A 23,702-nucleotide genomic window follows, 5' to 3' on the forward strand; every position below is an offset into this window, starting at 1 on the left:
TGATTGCCCAGTTATTCTAGTCTATACTGCTAAGGTTATATTCCAGCTGCCAACTACAAAAGCATTACCGCTTACAGGGTATCATTCCATGTCTAAATTGGGTTTCTGTTACTTTCCTCTTTGGTTTCCTACCTTGGATGGATGAGCAGACAAGTTTCCACACTTAATCTACCTTTGTTGGACAACGCTTTACAAAACCAGAGCACTGATCCTATGGTAAGAATACTAAAAGGAAATTTTAAGACAATCCAGGATTATAAAATATTTTGACACCCACCAGACAGGACTTAACAAAGATCTGGGTTTTCTATCCCACTATAAATCATAAAATTATACTGCTTTGTCACCCTCTTTATCACCTATCCATCTCTCCCTGTCTCTGACCCACTCAACTCTCCCTGTTTCTCACCTAACCCACTCCACTCTCTTCCTGTGAGACTGTCATTGGAATGCTTTTGTGTTTCACTTATATATTCTCATATTTGTCAACATTTACTTATTTCTGAAGAAGAAGGGTTACCTTTGAAATCTAATCAAAAATATATTCTTAGTCCAATAAAAAAGGTATTATCTTATTTTCTTTTCTATGTTTTGATTTATTTCTATTTATTACCTTTAAAAGTGGACTAACATGGCTACCACACCACTTTACTCATATTTAATCCAAATCCCATCCCTTCTCCTTACCCTTACCGCCTTGGTTTCTAGTAGTTTGAACACCTAGAAAAATTGTGAGGCTGCTGCCAAACATCAACAGCAAACTGTGGGCAAAAATGCAGTTAGTTTCTGGATAAGTCTAAACTATTTTCACCCTGGCTACCTCAGCATCATGAGGGAGGGAGAGAGGGAGGGAAGAAGGAGGAAGTTTTGTGAATGTGTTGAGTTTGTACAACAGCATTTTAGCGCTCAACTAGGTGCTCATAAAATTTCCTGGTAGAGTACAAACATAAAAGTAGGTGCTCAGAACATATGGCCTGTTTTTATTCAGTATGGGAGCAATTATGTAATCAGGTGCCTTATAGGAGCCTATTCTACAATTAAATGTAGGTGTCTACTGCCCTTTATAGAATATTAGTGCAATTAAATAGCAAAAGCACTTAAGATAGCCATAGAGGAGACACCTAAGTGCCAGAGATACATGCATAACTTAATAGTATGCTGCTCAAAATAAAGTTTGTTGATAAGACACCACCCACTCTCCGTTCTTGAGTACACAAATATTTAAATAAATTAAACCTCAAATCTCCAGGTAGGGGAATTCATATTTAATAATTTACCCTCTACTATATCAGGAGTTTACTTCTATCATTGCTTTCCACCAAAGAGCCACATGTCTTCCTGAAGCAGCTTGGTATTGTGAAACAAGGCGCTCTTGTTGAGGACATCAAACCGGGCAGCAGTGGACTGCTTATATTGGGACTTGTGGTATGACTGCTCAATTTTGAAGTGCAGTGAGAATGGGGACATGCAGCAAGTGGCGTACATAAAGGAAGGAACCAAATGGAGTGCACCATCACAAGTTGGCTTTCAGAGGTCATTTTACAAAGCTGTGGGAGTGCTAATGCACAGTTAGCATGTGCTAACTTGGCACTACCACCAGGGTAGCACATGTACCTGGCAGTAATTCCGAGTTTGGCGCATGCCGAATTCCATGGTGGAAAATATTTTCTACCGCAGAGGGCGTTCCTGGTGGTAATCAGCAACACGTTCATGTTGGTACACGCTGCATGGTTACCACATGGGTATCGTGTGAGCCCTTACCGCTAGGTCAATGGCTGGTGGTGGGGGCTCAGGCCATAAATAGGTGCACACTAGTTTTAAACTTTGATCATGCTCATGTCCCAGCCCATTAAAATATGGCCTTTTCCCTAGCTGTGTTAAAAAGGGGCCCAGCACGTGCCAAAAAGACATGCCCACACTACCGCAGGCCACTTTTTATGAGGCTTTATAAAAGGACCCCTCAGGTTCTTCTTTGAGATGTGCAGTTATACTGGGGTCCTTTTACAAAGCCGTGGTAAAAAATGGCCTGTGGTAGGACCCCCTATATTGTGAGCCTGCTAGAGGGTAGAAATAGTAAATGTACATAATATGTAAATTACTTTGATTTAAATCATAGAAAAGGTAATATATCAAATCCCTTTTCCTTCCCTTAGCTTGTTAGGATACCTGTTATTAAATTAGTAAATGGCTCTTAGGCAGAAGTTGTTTGTATCTTGTGATGTGGACTTGGGGATTGTCGATGTGATAGTACATTTTCCTCGTATTTTCCCTTTTCTTTGATTCATTTTTGTATCATTGTTTTTGTATTAATGATAGTAAATGCAAATTTTAAAAAAGTACTCTCACTGCTTTGTTTCTTTTATCTGCCCCATATTTTCTTTTTATCAACTTGCTGGAAGTTAGCTGTCCATCATTACCCTGCTTGCATCAACCTGGTTGGTATAGTTGGAATTCTGTCTAGCTGGTTCCCACAAGCTATTCTATGCCCTGAATAATCTTCCTCTATGTTATTGTCCCCTACCTTGCCTTTACCTTTTAAATCTCATGCTTCCTTACAGAGAGAAAGGTATGACTATAGGAACATAATAGAAACATTCATATTTCTAGCAGGTTTTGGCTTGCATTGATTTGAATTTGAATATCTTGCTTCTTTCCTGCTGGCTGTAATGCACAGAATTGTGTTGAAAGGACACTGGCACTGTGTTTCTAAAAACTTTTTACTCTAAATAAGCATGACACTTCCCACAAAATACTACAGCATTGCTATCTGGAAAACCACTAAGGATAATGACCCCAAAAGAGCTATGAGGAATGAAGAGGTTAGGATCACCTGTGATATTCTCATTCTGACCGATAAAAAGCTTGATGCAAGAAAACAGGGCAGAGTACAAAGGAAAAAAACACAAGGACGGGATTGATAATAGAAGTGTTAGTGCCAAGTGACTATTCTGTGAATCATGTGGAGAGAGGGAAGATATTCAAGTACCAAGAAATGCAGTCAAAGTACAAGAAAATGTGCAGAAAGATACAGAAATATTTCTCATTGTGCTAGGTGTCAGAGGCCTGATTGAATACAACTTCCAAGCACACCTTGAAAGGAAAGAAGCTATTTCCACAATGCAAGTATTACGGTGAGTGTTAACAGTAAATTTGAGAGATTGAGACCATACTCCACATACCCTGGCTTAGGAGTGAGGTACATTACTGTCTGGTATGCAGATAAATAACCAGTATCTATGATGAATTTGCTGTTTCTCACCAGAAAATCTCAGAAGCTATATAAAAAATGCCAATATTGTATCAATAATGATATTATTTTTTTTTTAACTGTCTCTTAAATTCTGTCTCAACATAGGCACTCACACTTCTCCTCCCTCTTTCTTATTGAATAAAATACCCAAAATAAAATACATAAACAACTTGTGGCAACAACCGGTCGCAGCTTTATTAGCTTAGGGGTCCTTTTAGTAAGGTGCATTAACAGATTTAGTGTGCACAATATCGACTAGTGGGTGCTAAATGCTAAGAAGCCCTTATGTATAAAATGGGCTTCATAGCATTTATATTCGCTAAATCTTTTAGCACACCTTAGTAAAAGGACCTCTTAATTTGTTAACATCAACTTCTTGCTATGCCATTCCCCAACAGTCAACAAGAGTAACATTTATTTTATTATCAATTCCATAAGCAAATACATCAGTTAGGGGGTCTCTTACTAAACCTTAGCTCAAGTTATCTGCAGCAGGGTCCATAGGAATAAAACGTGCCCTGCTGCAGATAACTCGAGCTAAGTTTTAGTAAAAGACCCCCTTAGTCGGTACCAAACTAACCAAAAACACTGGAATAAGCACTGTGAATAACTTCCCACCTGGCATGGTTCATGGTAACGCAAAACCTTGGCAATGCTCAAAAGTTTATGATGGTATTGCACATGCACCTCATCCCTCCCCCCCCCTTTTGTTTTCAAATGCATTTTTCCTTGGAACACCCCCAGAAATAATATCATCCAAAGAGGAATGGCTACTGACTTATCACAGTGACAGCCTCCACCCCCTTTACACACCAAGGAAAAACCTCTAAAAACCAACATGCCCATCCCCATCATAAAACATTACAGTAAATTGGGTGGGAGGGAAGTCAGCAAAAAATCCTCTGTGTGCCTGATCTCCTTTCATAGAAAATACATTTTCTGTTAAGCCCGCCAAGAAACCTTGTCACCTTTCCTCCCAGCTGAGCACCAATTGGAATGATGACGTTCTGCTGGGGGCCAATCAGTGCTCCCCATCTGTTCCTACACCTAGCTCCAAGCCTCTCCGCTACCTTTACTAGGGTAGATGGGGGAAGGGAAGGCTCGGCCATGTTATGGCACCTTCACTAGGAAATCATTGAAGGTGCTCTCCAAATAACTTATATAAAGAGGACAGAAAGGACATCAGATACAATTGCCTTCAGAGAGAATTATGCTTTCTAGGCTGTTTTTATCATTCATCAGTCCTAAACAATATTAATGTCACCATATAAAACATACTTTCCCAAATTTTATAAATGGTGCTTTAAATTTAATAATGAGCCAATTAGCTCTGATAATTGGGACCCAGCAATCAATTGTCAGTGTTAACTGACACTAATTAAAATCTGCACATGTAAATTTGCACACCCAGATCCACGTGTCACTTTTACATGCAGATCAAAAAAGGAGGTGCAGCCATGGGAGGGTCATAGGTTGATCAGGGATGTTCCTGCAGTTTAGGCATGTTGTTATAGAATAAAGGGGATCTTTGCCTAATTTAGGCATGGGGATTTACAACAAGGTTTCATTGGTGTAAATGGTTGCACTTAAATGTAGTCACAGTTCCTGGCACTTAGTGCTATTGTATAAACAGAGCCTAACTGAATGCTGTTTATAGAATAGAGTTTAGTGCTTTTTTTTGCATCGATTTTTCAGCGTTGTGTATAGAATTTATTCACTATGTACATTGAATTCCTTATCTTAATTTTGCAGTTATCCTATGACTGTCATCAAAGAAGCATATAAAAGATCCTTTTAATGATTGAGAGGTCTTACTATGTGCTGGGGTTTGGGAAAAGGAAGAAAAAGTGGATGTCATGGGTTTTAACGAGCTAGTAGACTCTCAATTGGTTTGTGTATTGTGCTTTTTTTCCGCTGGCTTCTAAAATATCAGCAGTCATTAATGATATTGGAACATCTTACCGATTCATCCTTGTTGTGTCAGTAGAGAAATAATGATAGCATTCATTCATTCATAGCAGAAATTTCTTAATGTTTTATGTTATGCTGAAAAGATCCTAAACATGATTCAGGTGGATATTCTCAGTGTGGACATTGTACAATTATGTGCCATTACATAGCAGATTAATGAGGTTTGGGATTCAGCAAGAGGGAACAGGGAACAGTTGTGCTTCAGCTTTTGTTCTAAAATATGGGTGGGAAAAACCATACACCAATTACAGACATGGATGATTGAGCATAGGTACAGTTTAAACAAGGGTAAATTGGAAGCCCCTATAGTTCCCCACTGTGTGCAGCATCAGCATATTTTTGTTTTTCTGAACTTCAATGTGTAGCTATCGATGCAATACCAGAATGAATGAGGGGTGGTGATCATGGAAAAGCAATGTAATTGGAACAAAAGAGGATTTTTCAACTTTGGAACTGCATGGATTAAATACTGTTTTGGACTCATAAGTATTTTTTTTTTAATTTGGCATTTATATTGGTGGAAATAATTGGTTACATGTGGAGACTTGTGTTGAAGATCCTTACTGATTGGCTAGTTTAAGTTGGGAGTTTGTATATGACGCCATTAGCCATTTTGTACTGGAATATCATTAAGAAAAATATAACCGCCTATTCAGTGTATGTTAAAGATTTTTCTGGTGCACTTTTGTGGCCCCTGAAACAGTACTGTATTGGAGAAATAGTCTTCATCAGACAATGAGATTGGGGCTGATATTAAAAGCGATTTAAGCGTGTATGAGCCTCTCCTGCCAGCTTAAATCGCTTCCTGTCGCCTAAGTGGGGATATGTAGTGGTACTTAACCGAGAGTGCTGCTGAATATCTCCACAGACCGCCCAATCAAAAAGAGGGCAGGTCAGGGTTGACAATGTGGGCAGCACTGGGGAGGAGCCTGGGGTTATGCAGGTGCCGGCAATATTTAGTGCTGGCACCCATATATATAACAGTCTTAAATTAGGCTGCTTATCTATGCAGGTGCTGGCACTATATACCGGGCTGGCACCTGCACATATATGTTTTAAAATAAAATCCTCCCAATCCCTTTCCCAGTCTCTCTAATACCCCCTCCCTTCTACCTTTTCTCCATGTTCTTAAGTCCCTCCCCTCTCCATGAAAGAACCCCTGCCCCATCCCCTCCCAATGTCTAAGTAGACCCCCTAGACCTATCTGTCTCCCTAGTGGTCCAGCGAGGGTCTTTGGGGGCAGAAAAAATGCCTACTTGCTCCTGCCACCTCATGACTGCCTTTCAAAATGGCTACCATAACCCGGTTGCAGCAGCCATTTTGAAAGGCAGCACGAGGGGACAGGAGTGAGGCAGCTGTGCTCCTGCCCCCAAAGAGCCCCGCTGGACCACCAGGGAGACAGATAGGTATTGAGAGGGGGAGGGGCAGGGTGGTATGGGGGGCTGCTCAGGGGGGAGGTGAGAGACTTAGGAACATGACAGGGAAGGGTAGGAGGGAGGCCAGGAATGGGATTGTGAGAGTTTTATTTAAAAGAATAGTTATGAGTGTATTGGCAGATATTCAGCCGGGGCTTGATTAATTGTCTTATGCAGGCCCGGCTGAATATTGGCCAGGCCCGCATAAGCTCCAGCAGCCTACCTGCCTACATTTAGACCCTACTATTCAATTCTGGTGCCTGGACATGGCCCGGCACTGAATATTGGGGGCTAATCAGCTGGCAATGGTAAGTATTTAAAAAAATGCTGACCAACACCAGCTAAATATTGGGGGATTGTCTTATGAGATAAATAATTCAGTACGCACAGCATGTTTTTTATGGATACATTAATATTGACACATTTGTACATCTACCCCTTAATTCTGTAAAAGTCACCAACAATTGTTCATGCAAATGTGGGCATGTGCTCAATTTGCACATGCAATTTAATTAAATAACAAGCTAATTAGTGCCAACAATTGACTTTTTAACAAGCAATTTATTGGCAGTAATTAAATTTAGTTGAACTTTATGCACATAAATTTAGGTGCGAGATCCGTGCCTAAATTTTATGTGTGTTCTGAAAAAGGGGGTGTGGAAATGGGAGGGTCATGGGCAGAACTGGGGCATTCCTAAAATTAACACACATTGCTATAGAATAACAGGATTGCGCGTTTAATGTAGCTGCATACATTTGTACCACGTCTCAGCTGGTGCAAATGGCTGCGCCTAAAGTTAGGCACAATTCCCGAGCATAAGGGCTATTCTGTAAACTGTGCCTAACTTTAAGCTCAGCTTATAGAATTGTGCTTTTATTCGGTGCTGATTTTTGTGGCACCATATATAGAATCTAGCTCATAAAGTATTCATTTGTGTGTGTGTGTGTGGGGGGGGGGGGGGGGGGGGGGGGGTTATATTACCTGAACTTATTTTTGCAACTGATGAGCAAAATAAACCCAAACAGATCACCTCTGGACCTTTTCATATCCAAGGACATTTACATCAAGCTGATTGCAAGGGGGGCAGGTGAGGAATGTTGTAACAAAAACAGTTTATTTGATTTAAAAATGTGTTGCACCTGAGAAGCTGTAATGAAGTAAGAAATATCTTGTTATAATAAAAATAGTGACCGAAGTTAACCAAGTCACTGGATCTGCTTCATTCCAAAGGCTACAGTTTGATTGATGACATACCAATACCCCCAAATACCAAAGGAGGAGGAATATAAACAAAGCTACTTATTAGAGCCACAATTTCATTGGACTAGTGGTTTTATAAAGAAGAAGAAATAGAACATTTCTCTCTAAATGATCACTGAACATAAGCCTTACACTATAAAATTCCCCATCAAACTAGACAATCCTCCTGGGTAGTCATTTTGAGGAAACTAAACCCCTCATCAGTCCCATATTACCACAGTGTAGGGAAAAAAAAAGTGCTATTCAAACTCTTAAAATGTGGTAATCTATTCTATTCTCCAGCAGAACTGACAGTTCCATATGGCGACCCGTATTTAAATTAGAATACCAATTATGTAAAACTGGTATTTTAGCTTAAAAACTGGCATGGAGACTAGAAAGCTGAATAATTTAAAGTGGAAATAGTAGGAAAAAAATAAGTTTTTAGGGAATTTAAGTTGGCATTTAAAACACATGCACAGAATATTATTAAAGTCAGACAGAAGCTGACCTCCTCCCCTCTATGTGTGCACTTCTCTGCTCCAGATATGTATTCTTACTACGCACACCTCTCCTTCAATTTCTTTGAGTGTTCTATTTTTATCCCTTCCCAATGCCTTTTTTTCTCACCTTTCCTTGCTTCTCCTACCCCTAACCCCCATTTTACAAAGCCGCACTAGCGACTGCTGGTGCAGTAATGCCGGCACAGCCCATTGAAAGTGAATAGAGTGAATAGGCTGTGTCGGCATTACCACACTGGTGCCGCTAGTATGGCTTTGTAATATATATATATATATATATATATATATATATATATATATATATATATATATATATATATATATATATATATATATATATATATATATATAACATAGTAACATAGTAGATGACGGCAGAAAAAGACCTGCACGGTCCATCCAGTCTGCCCAACAAGATAACTCATATTTGCTGCTTTTTGTGTATACCCTACCCTAATTTGTACCTGTGCTCTTCAGGGCACAGACCGTATAAGTCTGCCCCGCACTATCCCCGCCTCCGAACCACCAGCCCCACCTCCCAACCACCAGCTCTGGCACAGGCACAGACCGTATAAGTCTGCCCAGCACTATCTTCACCTCCCCAGCCCTGCCTCCCAACCCCGGCTCTGGCACAGACCGTACAAGTCTGTCCAGCACTATCCCCGCCTCCCAACCACCAGTCCCGCTTCCCACCACCGGTTCTGGCACAGACCGTATAAGTCTGCCCAGCCCTATCCCCGCCTCCCGATCCTGACTAAGCTCCTGAGGATCCATTCCTTCAGCACAGGATTCCTTTATGCTTATCCCACGCATGTTTGAATTTCGTTACCGTTTTCATTTCCACCACCTCCCGCTGGAGGGCATTCCAAGCATCCACTACTCTCTCCATGAAAAAATACTTCCTGACATTTTTCTTGAGTCTGCCCCCCTTCAATCTCATTTCATGTCTTCTCGTTCTACCACCTTCCCATCTCCGGAAAAGATTCGTTTGCGGATTAATACCTTTCAAATATTTGAACGTCTGTATCATATCACCCCTGTTTCTCCTTTCCTCCAGAGTATACATGTTTAGTTCAGCAAGTCTCTCCTCATACGTCTTGTAACGCAAATCCCATACCATTCTCGTAGCTTTTCTTTGCACCGCTTCAATTCTTTTTACATCCTTAACAAGATACGGCCTCCAAAACTGAACACAATACTCCAGGTGGGGCCTCACCAACGACTTATACAGGGGCATCAACACCCCCTTTCTTCTGCTGGTCACACCTCTCTTTATACAGCCTAACAACCTTCTAGCTACTGCCACCGCCTTGTCACACTGTTTCGTCGCCTTCAAATCCTCAGATACTATCACCCCAAGATCCCTCTCTCCGCCCGTACCTATCAGACTCTCCCCGCCTAACACATACGTCTCCCGTGGATTTCTACTTCCTAAGTGCATCACTTTGCATTTCTTCGCATTGAATTTTAATTGCCAAACCTTAGACCATTCTTCTAGCTTCCGTATGTCCTTTTTCATGTTTTCCACTCCCTCCGGGGTGTCCACTCTGTTACAGATCTTAGTATCATCCGCAAATAGGCAAACTTTACCTTCTAACCCTTCGGCAATGTCACTCACAAATATATTGAACAGAATCGGCCCCAGCACCGATCCTTGAGGCACTCCATATATATATATATCCTATCTTATATTCATTCCTCCTTTTCCAGCCTTCTCATTAATAAATTCCACTGTCCTCTTTCTTCCTCACATTCTCATTTTTTTTGTTTGTTCTTCTGTAAGTAGTCTCTCTCCACCCTCTTTTTCTCTCTATTCCTTCCTCTCTCTAAGTCTATGTACACACTGACAGAATGGGGACAGAGAATACACTTACAATAATGTGGGTAGCTCCAGGGAATGGAAAGAAAAGAGGAAGAGAAAAAAAAGGCAGATAGTTTTAATTAGATCTTTGTGCCTACTGACTTACACTTAATATGCAAATTTTAAGCCCTTCCATTACTAGGAAAAAATGAGTGTTTTATTTAAATGTAAAGGTGATTTTGAAACCAGGAAGATAATTAAGCAGTAGTAAAAAGCAAGCCCCTATTAAAAGAGCCGAATAACATTCGAGGAAAGGAAAGTTCGAGCAAATATATAAAAACCTACAGGAACTGTGTTCCTCTTAGAAAGTTTGAATTGTTATTTATTTGCAGATATTGCTGTGGGAAATGTATCCCAAGGATTAAACAATGATATACCAGGGATTAAACAATCACATGTCTAATTTTGTGCTAGACAGTTGTACTCTTCCTCCCCTAAATTGGAATTGGATAAGCATGGCAAGAGAAGCATGACTGGATTTCTTACAAAGGAAGAAACAAAAATACCATCACCACCACACTTGCTCCCTCTCCCACATTTATATTCTGAAATAACTGCCATATTTGGCTGATTTACAGCTCAAAGAAACTGTGAACTAAAACAGGCAAAAGCTTTGTAAACTAAAGGTTAATGTAGGAGACTCAGAACAAAATACAAGGGCAAAACAGTTTCAGGAAGCAGGAATGAAACCAGGAGAAGACACTGAAAAGACATGAGGAATTAAACTGATATTGATGATTTTGATCTCCAGATGCCCCTCTTCAGATCCAACAAACCTACAAATCATTAGCATGTTAGTGATCTTTCCCCATCTCCCTCTCTATGCCAGGAGGGTCCAAGGCTCATTAATGAGTTTCACCAAACTGAGTACAATGCTTCAAAAACAGGCTGGAACTAATGATCATCGCTCTCTTCAAGGATGATAAAAACTCCCACCCCCAATCCTGCTGAGAAGAAAAGGGGCAGAAGGCAAGGTCAATGGGCCCTACCTCGTATCTATGTGATAAAATAACATCTTCTAGCGCCGTGCTTGAATGGCGTGAAATATGCCTTCAGCGTGTCCAACTGTGCTTCAGACACAGAGCAGCAATCAGCATTTGGTTTAATGAGGCTATTTCCCTTAGCAGCCTTGATCCCAAGATAACTTGGAGCTAAAGACTCTTCTCAGTCAGCTCTCTGTGATTAGTGAGATTAAATTGTACACCACAATTAAGACCGCAACAAAAATATGTTTACTTGTTTCCCTTCATATTCCCCATTCAACCACGCATGGGAGCAAATATCTAGGTGGTCTTTTACTAAAGCTTAGCTCAAGTTATCTGCAGCAAGGCCCATAGGAATAAAATGGGCCCTGCTGCAGATAACTCAAGCTAAGCTTTAGTAAAAGACCTTCCTAATTATATTATGGACTGCAAAGCTACAGGTGGTTGAGAAACACTTTAGATATGTGTGTGTCAGCCCAGTTCATTCACTACCAGTTAGTATGTTTTGGAAGCACCATGGGTCAGTACTTTAATAACACTCAAAGACTGGTTCAAGAGAAGAAATGTACTGACCACTTTAGAAACTGGTGATTGGTACTGCTAGACTGAGAAATAGGAAACACTTCTAAACAATCTCATAACCAATGAATGGGATTGTAGCTGCATCACATGCTGTTCAACTACACTGAAAGTGACTTTGATAACATTCATTTGCAAAGATAGAGCATATGCATGCAAGAGCAGAAGAGTATGCATAAGGTAGGAAAACCATATGGAGATCCCATATGGTAAAAGATGCCTTGTTAGCCCTTAGTACACTTTCCATTTGTAACATGAAACAAAGTTAGTGAACATGCATCTTTTTTGCAAAATGTATAAGGAAGATCTTGTTTGCCTGTACTGATTTATTATGCAATATATTAATAACCCTGAATTTTCATCACTGCCACCCTTCACTCACAAAGGGAAAACATTATTGATGAATAAGAGTAATTGTCACATACGGATGAAATAAGATTATTAGCAAGTTGAATGGCATGATTCCATATGTAGAAGTGGCAAAAAATGAGAGATAAACAAGTTATGATTTTATCACCCTCTGGCAAATGCATAGCTCACTTTGAATATTAGCCCCATGGTCTTTCATGGTATCTGCAGTTTCTTTAACTCTTGCAAACAGGCAATGATCAATTTGTGATGCACATCTTTTATTTTTTCAAATCATATTTATTGGTTTCAACAAATAAACAGATTACATCTCACTCAACTGTGTACACGTGGAAGGGCATAATTGAACGGGGCGCCCAAGTTTTCCTGAGGGCATCCTCGCAGGATGTCCCCACGAAGGGGTGGGGAAACCCGTATTTTCGAAACAAGATGGGTGTCCATCTTTTGTTTTGATAATATGGTCGGGGACACCCAAATCTCAACATTTAGGTCAACCTTAGAGATAGTCGTCCCCAGTTTTCGGCGATAATGGAAACCAAGGATGCCCATCTCAAAAACGACCAAATCCAAGTCATTTGGTCATGGGAGGAGCCAGCATTCATAGTGAACTGGTCCCCCTGACATGCCATGACACCAACTGGGCACCATAGGGGGCACTGCAGTGGACTAACTGATGCATTAACTGAATGGAAAAAGGCATAAAGTGGTCACTAACCACCTCCCACCCCGAAAAAAAAAAGTTAAAAAACTTCTGTCTTTTTTTTTTTTTTAGAGTATGGGTGAAGGACCTCCTTCGCTATGCCTCCATCCCTGCGACTGCAGTTGAGGACAACCTTTGCTATTTATTTATTTAGATTTTGCTCACACCTTTTTCAGTATTAGCTCAAGCTGAGTTACATTCAGGTACACTGGATATTTCTATGCCTCCGTCCCTGCAACTGCATGTAAAATATGGATGTTTGTGAGAAGGATGTCCATGCCTGCTATGCCTCTGACACCCCCTTTATTTATTTGGATTTTGGATCACAAGTAGCAACAGTGGGATTTGAACCAGCCACCTCAGGATTGCAAGACCAGTGCTCTAACCACTAGGCCACTCCTCTACTCCACGGTTGAAATTTGGTCATCCCTGGGGGGGGGGGGGGGGCAGTTGAAGACATCCAACATGTTTGAAAGAAGGACGTACACACCTTCGTTATGCCTCCGCTGACACACACATACTCCCCCAGGGACCTGCATATTGCCCCCCCCCCCCCACAGGGATGGCCAAATTTCAAGGGAGTGGAACGGTTTGGAGAAGTGGCCTAGTGGTTAGAGCACTGGTCTTGCAATCCAAAGGTGGCCACTTCAAATCCCACTGTTGCTACTTGTGATCCAAAATCCAAATAAATAAAGGGGTGTCAGAGGCATAGCAGGCATGGACATCCTTCTTACAGAAACATCAAGGCATGGATGTCCTTCTCACAAACATCCACATTTTGGACATATCGAAGGACGTCTTCAACTGCTGTTGCAGGGACGGAGGCATAGCGAAGGAGGTCCTTCACTCATACTCTAAAAAAAAAAGACAAAAGTTTTTAAAGTTGTTTTTTTCGGGGTGGGAGGTGGTTAGTGACCACTGGGGGAGTAAGGGAGGTCATCCCCAATTCCCTCCGGTTGTCATCTGGTCATTTAGGGCACATTTTTGTGGCTTGGTTGTAAAAAAAAAAGTACCAAGTAAAGTCAGCCAAGTGTTAGTCAGGGGCACCCTTCTTTTTTCCATTATTGCTTGAGGACGCCCATCTGTTAGGCATGTCCCAGTCCCGCCTTCACTACGCTTCTGACACCCCCCCCCCCCCCCGGGAAGTTTGGTTGTCCCCATGACGGAAAGCAGTTGGGGACGCCCAAAATCGGCTTTCGATTATGCCGATTTGGGCAACCCTGAGAGAAGTACGCCCATCTCCCGATTTGTGTCGAAAGATGGGCACCCTTCTCTTTCAAAAATAAGCCTGATAGGCAACCAAAGGAACATCAGTGTACGTTACACCCTCCCTATCTACCCTTCCCCCACAATAAAGTCTGCATGAATGGAGAAAAGTGTAATGTTTATGGAGCTCTGAAGCATGCAACCATGCCGCTAAAGTGCTGTGAGTACAGTTACTTAGATCTAAATAATCTTAAATATCTGCAATTAAATCTTCTGTTTTAGGTCATCGGGTAAAGTGTTACAAACTGATTGCGTCCTCAGTGAGCAAGTGTCTATGGCTGCATTGCAGTCATATGGATCTGATAAGTTGCTATATTAGAGGCAAATATAGGGGCCATTTTACTAAGCTGCATAAGGGCCAATGAGCGTACAGCACATGCCAAATTGACACTACCGCCGACTAGCGCATGAGTCGAGCAGTAATCCTGAATTTGGTGTGCGCCAAATCCTGCGGTAGAAAATAATTTTCTATTTTCTACCATGGGCCGCATACCTGACAGTAAACAGTAGTTGACGTACGCTGCATGCTTACCGTGCGGGTAGTGAGTGAGACTTTAGCATTAGGTCAATGGATGGCGTTAAGGTCTCAGGCCAAAAATGGACACGCAGTTTCAATTTTAGCACACATCCATTTTCTGGCCTCTTAAAAAAGGTCCTTTTTCCTAGATGCGGTAAAAAATGGCCCAGCGCATACCCAAAAGACACTCTCACACTACCGCAGGCCACATTTTACCGTGGCTTAGTAAAAGGACCCCATAGTTATTTTTCTTATCTGACCTAGCATCTTAGAATCCTTGCCAGGTGGTGTTCTGGAAAAATCCTTCAACGTTTTCACTTTTTTCATTGCTGACACAACAGCTACTAATTGGTGTGCCAGTTGGGACGTAATAGAAGCAGGAACAGTTTGAATCTTCTGTTTTCTATCAATTTTCTTGGAGAACCGAAGAAGAGAAACTGGATTTTGTCAGGCTTTTGTCTAGAGGTCCAAAGCAACTTTTCTATGGAGCGCGCTGCTATCTCTTGAGGAACTTCCATAAATTATAAGAAATCAAAGACACCAGTTCTTGGTTTCATTTCTTGTTGGCTAATGAACAGTATTTCCCTTGCTAATTTCAGAAGAAATTTAAAGTATATACTATCATCATACAGAATGTACTTCTTAATGGTGGAGCTGAAAGGTCACATGTTAGACTACTAGATAACTATTTCTGTTCACAAAAGGAAAATCAAGTCAAGCAAATCTAATTGATTTCTTTGATTGAGGGGTCGATATTCAAACAGATTTAAGCAGACAGCAACCTCTCCTGCCCACTTAAATAGCTTCCCGCTGCCTAATCAGGGATATTCAGTGGCACTTAACTGGACAGTGCTGCTGAATATCCCCTGAGACCGCCCAAACAAAAAGTGGGCAGGTCAAGTGCAGTGCTGTGGGCGACACTGAGGAGGAACCCTAGGTTATGCGGGTGCCGGCATTAGTCGGTGCTGGCATCCGCATTACTATGTAGCCTCATTTAGGACAACGCAAGAGCTGTCCAGTACCGCAAGATACAGTAAGAGGTCACAGCAGCCATTTTAGACTGGCGCCGCAAGGGGCAAAAGTGAGGGGGCTGCACTCCTGCCCCCAACAACCCCACTGGACCACCAAGGATACAGGTAGGCCTAAAGAGCCTGCCTGCACAACTAGAGGGGTGGGGGTTCTGGGGTGAGGGGTCTTAATGCGGGCTGGGAGGGGGAGGGAAAGAAGAGGACATTGGGGGGGATGGCTTGAGGTGTCCTAAATGAAGCTGCTTAGCTATACCGGTGCCGGCACTGAATACTGCCAGCACCCACATAACCTGGGGCTCCTCCCCAGTGCCGCCTCTAACCTGCCCACTTTTTGTTTGGGTGGTCTCAAGGGATATTCAGTGTCACTGTCTGATTAAGTGCTGAATATTGACTGGACCCGCATAAGCGTTGGCCACTCAGCCTGCCCAAAAGAAAATCCTTGATATTCAGTGTTGATGCCCGGACATGGCCCGGTACTGAATATCGGCAGAATATCAGGGGGTGAGTGACCAGAGAATGGGATCAAGGGCACACACTAGATGTGGTCTATTTGGACTTCAGCAAAGCCTTTGACAAGGTTCCTCATAGGAGGCTTGTGAATAAATTGAACGGGCTGAAATTAGGACCTAAAGTAGAGAACTACATTAGAAATTGGATGACTAACAGACGTCAGAGGGTGGTAGTGAAAATTTATCAACCCAGGAGGAACTTGAGATCTCAAAAAAGATTACTATTAGATGCTATTAAATCGTTCCCAGACGTTTTTCATCACTAGTTCCAACTCTGTGGAATAATCTTTCTGTAGAGTTATGGCAGAAATCTTTACTAATGCTATTTAGAAAATAACTTAAAACATATTTATTTCAAAGAGCTTATTATTAAAGCTGTAGTATGGATAAAATGTTTGTCTCTATCAGATATGGCTAATTGTTTTAAGTTTGTTTATTATATACAGATATAATTTTAATAAACTTTATTTCTTATTTTATTTTGGGTTTTGTATTTGATAATTATGTATTTTATGTACTTTTTCTTTTTAAGCTGTTTAGATCACTTGGATAATATGGAATATAAAACTGATTGATTAATTAATTCACTCAGAAGAAAGAAAAATGAGTAACAGAATGCCTGAAATGCCCTCCCGCGAGAGGTTGTGATGATAAAAATGGTGACAAAATTCAAGAATGTATGGAATATACACAGCGGAACATTATATAGAAAAAGGACAAAATCCAATTAAAGCAAAACTTAGATGACCTCATTACCAGGGTGAGCTTTGATGGCAGCTTTAGAGGTTGGGAAGTAAATCTAATGTTAGGCAGATTTCTTGGTCTGGGTCTCGTAAATGGCAAAAACAGATCAGGATCAAAGCCGGAGTGGACTTCGACTACATCGCCAGTATTTGGGAAGTAGGACCAGTACCAGGCAGATCTCTATGGTCAGTGCCTCAAAATTAGCAGAGAGAGACAGAGATTAATGAAACCTGTGCAGAGAAATGCTAATCCCTATATAGCAATATCTACTTCCCTAAATTCCATCTTCTCTAATGTCCAGCTATTAAGCTGGTAAGTAGAGTGATGACCTATTGGCCCTGGTAGAACTTTTAAAACTACCTGGGATATTTCATAACTTACTGTGCTATGTAATTTTAATCTATATGTTAATTTGAAGTCAATACTGACAGATGTAGAAGATTTTTATTTTATTTATTTAGAATAATTGACATTCTGCCTATCCATTGAATATGTTCCAAGTGGATTACAGATCAAATATTGACAGTAAAAGACAATACATACAAACAATTAAGTTAAAATCATCAATCAGGCCAAATGCCAGTTGAAAGAAGAGAGTCTTAACTTGCTTCTAAAAAACCCCCAAAGCAATCCATTTCATGAATGAATTATTTAGCCATGAATGTTTTCTCGTGATGTTTTCTATAACCTTGGACCAGTAATAGACAATACACAGATCCTTGTTAGAGTTAAACAAACATTCTTTACAGCTGGAACATAAAGGAACACACAATCCGAAGCATGCAATATACATTTACTAGTAAATAGAAATAAAATGTAACATATTCAAAGGTATCATCCTTCTCAGAGCTTTAAACATGAAGGGGTCCTTTCACTAAGCCACACTAAAAAGTACCTACTTTTTAGCATGTGGGTTTCCTGCATGTTCTGGCCACTTTTTACCGTGGCCATAAAAACCCTTGTTTTCAATGGATGCAGTAAATGGCTGTGTACTAATAAAAACATTGGCATATGGTCATTTGCTGCCTGAGCCCTTACTACCTCCTATTAAGTAGGTGGTAAGGGCTCACGCGCTACTTTCACGATAATCAGGTGGTGCGTGGCAACGGCTATGTGCTGTCCATTACCACCGGGCATGCTGCCCATGCTAGAAAATAATATGTATTTCTGGGCATCAAAATGGCACATGCTGAACACAATGCTACTGCCGGGAGCCTGAATGCGCCTGGCAGTGGTTATGCTACCCGCACGGTAGCCCTACTGCCCTTTAGTAAAAGGCCCCAAAATCAGGCACTTTGAACTTCAACATGTCAACTAACAAACAGCTAATGCAATGCATGTGACTGAGGTGTAACATGAATGGAGTGGAGGAGTGGCCTAGTGGCTAGAGCACCCATCTTGCAATCCAGAGGTGGCCAGTTCAAATCCCACTGCTGCTCCTTGTGATCTTGAGCAAGTCACCTATCCCTCCTTTGCCTCAGGTACAAACTTAGATTGCAAGCTCTCCTGGGACAGAGAAGTATCCAGTGTACTTGAATGTAACTCACCTTGAGCTACTACTGAAAAAGGTGTAAGCAAAATGGGGGAAAAATGAATATACACTCTTAAGAAGTCAAGCTGCATCATTTTGTATAAGCTGTAAAACATGGATTAAACAATTAGGGCCCGATATTCATCCAGTTGCAATCAGCATTCTGCTGACCACCACTGCTGCTACAACTGAACATTCAATGCCAGGCTTTGTCTGGGCACTGGCATTGAATTTCCGGGTTTGCGGATATGGCTAACACATAGCTGGTTAAGTGCAATATTCAGCAGTTGACCAGCTATAGGTTACTGCGTAAAGATAGGACTGAATTTTATGCAGTCCTATTTAAGTGATTAACCTGGCCAGTTAAGTGCTAACTATCTGGGGAATGTTTTAAGGTAAACCTTTTTGGGAGCGCTATCCACAAGTTAGTGTTTAACAGCCATTAGTAAAAGGTCTCCTAGGTTAAATAAGTTTATAAAATGATGAGCACACCACTGGTTGCACTTCGTTCCTGAAAGATAAGAACCCTTGAATTTCTAACTTCTGGAAGAAAAGGTAAAGATGGATTGCCTTATAGTTATTTATTTATTAGGATTTATTTGCCACCATTTTGAAGGAATTCACTCAAGACAGTGTACAGCTTCTAACACTGATACCTTCCCAACACATAATAGCTCAGCCCTCAAATGTTTAATGCTGTGGGTTAAATCTATCCTTGCTCTGAAAGAAAGTGAAGAGATTAAGGAGCCCATTGACTAAGACACATAGGCGCCTATGCACGAACAACGCACATCAAATTAGAACTACCACCTGGCTACCGCGTGCCCCGGGCGGTAATTCTAATATTGATGTGTGGCGCTAACTGGGTGGTAATTGACAGTGTACATACGCTGATGATTACTGTCCGGTTAACCCATGAGACCTTACCGTTAAGTCAATGGGTGATGGTAAGGTCTCAGCCCCAAAATGGACGTGCGCTGGTTTTTATTTTGCCGCAAGTCCATTTTTGGCAAAAAAGGCCTTTTTTGCAGGCAAGCTGAAAATTGGACCTGCACGTGTCCAATACACATGCCTACACCAGCGCAGGCCATTTTTTGGCACACCTTAGTAAAAGGGCCCCTAAGGATTTGGTAGCATTATAGACCTTCACAACATACCCTCAAATCACCTTCTACTTCCCCAAATCCCACTCACGTTTGCCAGAAAGGTGTCTCCACGTCACTGAGGGCTCAGGTCTACCAATGGCGAGGCACAGGAGTGTTACACTGCTGCCTTCATTCACTGTGATGTCTGAGGAAATGTTCAGGATCTGAGGCGGAACTACAAGGAAAGAAGAAGGAGAACAATGAAATGTAAACCATAGTAGGAATAAGGTATCAGTCAGTTCTAATCCACAATCCCTGCAGTATTCAGCCCCGGGTTGAAGCTCAATCACAGTTTCCTAGTTGGGGATGGAATAAGAGGTCTCTGCTAGCATTTTGGTGCCTAACGCACTTTTTTCTCTATATAAGTAGGTCAGGCCTAAAAGGACACATGCTGGAAAATTCTATAAATAGTGTCTAAAGTTAGACACTAATTCCACACCCAACCATTGGTGCTCCTAACCCCCAGAAGCGAGCATGATTACTTGAGCACAGTATCAGGTATTGTTAGGCTGGGTCTCCAGAATAAGCTGTCACTAAATGGGTCCCTGTTGGGACCTCAGCCTTGACTCAAGACTAAGAATTTCATGCTATATAGCTAACGGAAAGCAAAGAGCCTTGTGCTACACAGCAAATGAAAAGCACCTGTACTAGTTTGAAGACTCTACATTTTTGGAGCTATTTGCTGTGCGTCCAAAGCTAAATATTCAGTTTTTCTATACATATTGATGGGCAGTTTGGGAGATTCATATACAAAAAATGTTTTTATATATGTGACTGGTAGGTAGTACAACAGATTATTAAAGTTTTGCTCATTTTGGATCTACCTTACATGATTTTTCTTGGGAGGTTTTTCTTGACCCATGATTACTTTTTGACTGATCACATTATAAAAATGGCTATTAAAAGAGCCTAAATATTGTTGGTTTTGGTCATTATGAGGTCTTTTCCTTCCTATTTTTGAAAAATCATTCATGTCCTGTATTTCCATATTGTACTTTATCATATGCATACTATTGTTTAGTTTAGATAGCTCTCTTTTTACATGATATTTGTTTTGGTTGTATTACAGAATACTGCAGACGCATGCCCAGCTTGCACGCCAGGATTTACAGTTGGTTTCAGTTGGTGTTAAGTCCTCAAATTTGGCAACCAATACTACTCTATAAAGAGTGCTCATCCCAGAGCGCCCTTTACAGAATAGAGCTGGGCACCAATGTTTTATGGCACCTATATTTGGGCACAATTTACTGAATCTAGCCCATGATGTAAATAGGCACCTGTTCGTAAAGTAGGCACACTCAAGAGAAGACTTTGGATGGAGTGTGGGCAGTCACAATTTACATGCTAACATTTATGCCTCTTCCTAAGGAGATTTAATTGTCTGTGCAAGATCTTGTGGTAGTATTTTATAAAGACACACACACAGATGCCACCTCAGCAGAGTCTGACATCTCCTCCTTCCTTCCTCAAAATTTACCTTTTTATTTTCTTGCTTTCAAAAGGCGGCGGCAGAGATTCCCATAGGCTGCCGTGCCGATGGTCAAGGCCCCTTCTCTACTGCAGCCTGCCTCTGAGGAAATAAGAGGTTACATAGAGAGGTGGGCCACAGTAGAGAGAAGGGGCCGAGAATGGCGGCAGGGCAGCCTATGGGAATCGCTGCCACCACCACCTTTGAAAAACAAGAAAATAAAAAGTAAATTTGGGGAAGGGAGTTGGGGAAGGAAAGGTGTGGGGGGGGGGGGGGGGGGGGAGGGTGCCGCCTGAGAAGAGTACCGCCTGAGGCCTCTGCCCAGTTGGCCTTAATGGTATGGCTGCCACTGCATTTTAGGATGCAGAAGTTGGAACTGGTATATCCAGGTCAAGATGTGCACAGTTCCAAAAGAATTTTAGAAAATAATCCACTAATGAAATAGCCAGGAATGCACATGTACTTAGGGTATCTGGCTCAATTTCAGCCCGCAGTGATCAGTGCCTTTAAATTTGCTAATCAATGAATATCAGGCCTAACATTTAAAAATGGAGGGCCTGTTTGCTAAAGTACACTAAGCAGTGCGAGATTTAGCATATACTAAATATTAATGTAGGCCCATGGGAACAGCTACAGCTGTAGCCAGAAGGAACTTCATAGTTCATTATAAGGCAGGAACTGGTTGGGTTTTAGGCTGTGAATGGGCATGGATTGCAGTTAGTGCACAGAACTTAGTATCCATTGTCATTTGTTCTTCCTCAAGAGGGCTGGATTTAGTAAATGGCGCTCAAAATTCAACCTCAAAGAAAATTGGCACTAAGCGCGTTTCTATAAAGTGAAAGCACCCTTTATGGAATCGCGCTTCGTGCTGAGTCCCACACCTAACTTTAGATGCCAGACTTACGCCTGCTGAAACCTGGTGTAAATACTGGCATCCAAATTAGGTGTGCTGAGGCCTTATTTTATAATTCCATGCACATCTTTTTGGAACTTTCCTGACACACACTTGGCCATGCCCCCTTTTGATTGATGTGCTAGTAGAGTTAGGCGCCATGCCTAACAGAATAGTGTGCAGCTACATGCAAATGCAAATTTTAATGAGTGCCAATTAACATCAATAATTGGTTGTTAGAACCCAATTATTGATGTTGATTGGCTCATTTCTCAATTAAATTGTGCACACATCTTGCATGTGTGCCCAGATTTGGGCATGTAATTCTGGGTGCCATATATAGAATCTAGGGGTAAGTTTGTCTGCATTAATTGCAAATAAATTTAAAATGCAGTGAAGGACATGCCATGTGGTAATAAGAAGCATGTGAGGTGAAGACATTTTTTCACCCCTGCTTACAAATCTAGGGCCCTGTTTACTAAGGTGCGCTAACGTTTTTAGCATGTGCTAAAATTAGTGCGTGCTAAATGCTAGAGATGCCCATATATTCCTATGGATGTCTCTAGCATTTAGCGCACGCTAATTTTTAGCGTGCACTAAAATTGCTAGTGCGTCTATAGCGTGGCTTAGTAAACAGGGCCCCTAGAATCTTCAAGTTGAGTGGGTGAATAAGTAGATAATAAGACAGTAGGCAGTCAACAGTGGTGGTGGTTGGGGGGGGGGGGTTGGACTAAGAAGGCCTAGTGGGACTGAAGTTGAGTAGGAGGGCATTAGTGAAGAGATGTTTAGTAGGCAGGGTGGAAGTCATATTGGATGGGTAGGTTAATGAAAGCTGGCTTAGAGTAGGATGATATAATGTGAAGGCAGCTGGGAGGATGAGTAGGGGCTATATAAGAGGGTAGAGGGCTTTACTGGTGGGTGGGTTACTGAACTGTAGCCTAGAGTGGGAGTGAGTGACTACATTAGAGGGGATAAATGAGTCTTTATGGTCCAGGACACAGAGTTTGTTGTGCTTTTTCAACAGTTGTAGAACTCAGGATTAAAGAATTTACCATTTTTTTTAATTAATTTAGTAGTTAGAGATGAGTTAAGTTTGACTTCCACCTCTAAGCCACTGAAGTTAAAATGTTAGGAAAGTTAAAATGAACTAGCATTTTAGAGCTGATGTTAACTTTATTAATTTTTCTGTTTAGCACACTTTTTAAAAATATGTGCTCTACATATCATTATGTTTAAAGTCAAACATTATCTCTATCAAAATTTACATTTATACTTATTCAGTTTGATTAATTATCTTTTCAATTGCAATTAAAAGATGTGCATTTAAATAAACTTAGCATAGATGTTTTTAAGTAAAGCCTGTTAAACTGACCTGGGGGTAGCACATCCAAATAGATTAATCTTGAGCATACCATAACATACCAAGCCATGCATTGACTATGTTCTCAGTCTCTCAATGTCACTGCTAATATTCACTTCAATCATAGCAAAGAAGGCTCTGGTGAATGTAATAGGTGGGGTGGGGTTGAAGATGAGGGTATTTGGAAACCGATTTACAACAGAATTGATATGTGAGTGTAGGAGAGTGACCCTGCTCTATCCAGAGACAAGTAACAAAACCCAGAACCATGATAACTAAGAAATCTGATTGCACTCAAAGACAGGACTCAGAATATATCTATTCTTATTATAGAGCTAAAAAAAATAAATGTC

General features: G+C 41.2%; 1 protein-coding gene across 1 annotated transcript in view; it reads right to left on the minus strand.

Annotated features, from left to right (window-relative positions):
* LOC115481373 (opioid-binding protein/cell adhesion molecule-like) overlaps window positions 1-23,702 on the minus strand; it is a 508,069-nt gene that overhangs the window by 68,811 nt on the left and 415,556 nt on the right. The window contains exon 3 of the mRNA XM_030220461.1: window positions 19,679-19,804. Coding sequence (XP_030076321.1) covers window positions 19,679-19,804 — 126 coding nt within the window. The remainder of the gene's footprint in view (window positions 1-19,678; window positions 19,805-23,702) is intronic.

The sequence above is a fragment of the Microcaecilia unicolor genome, chromosome 12, assembly GCF_901765095.1.
Source record: "Microcaecilia unicolor chromosome 12, aMicUni1.1, whole genome shotgun sequence".
Lineage (NCBI taxonomy): Eukaryota > Metazoa > Chordata > Amphibia > Gymnophiona > Siphonopidae > Microcaecilia > Microcaecilia unicolor.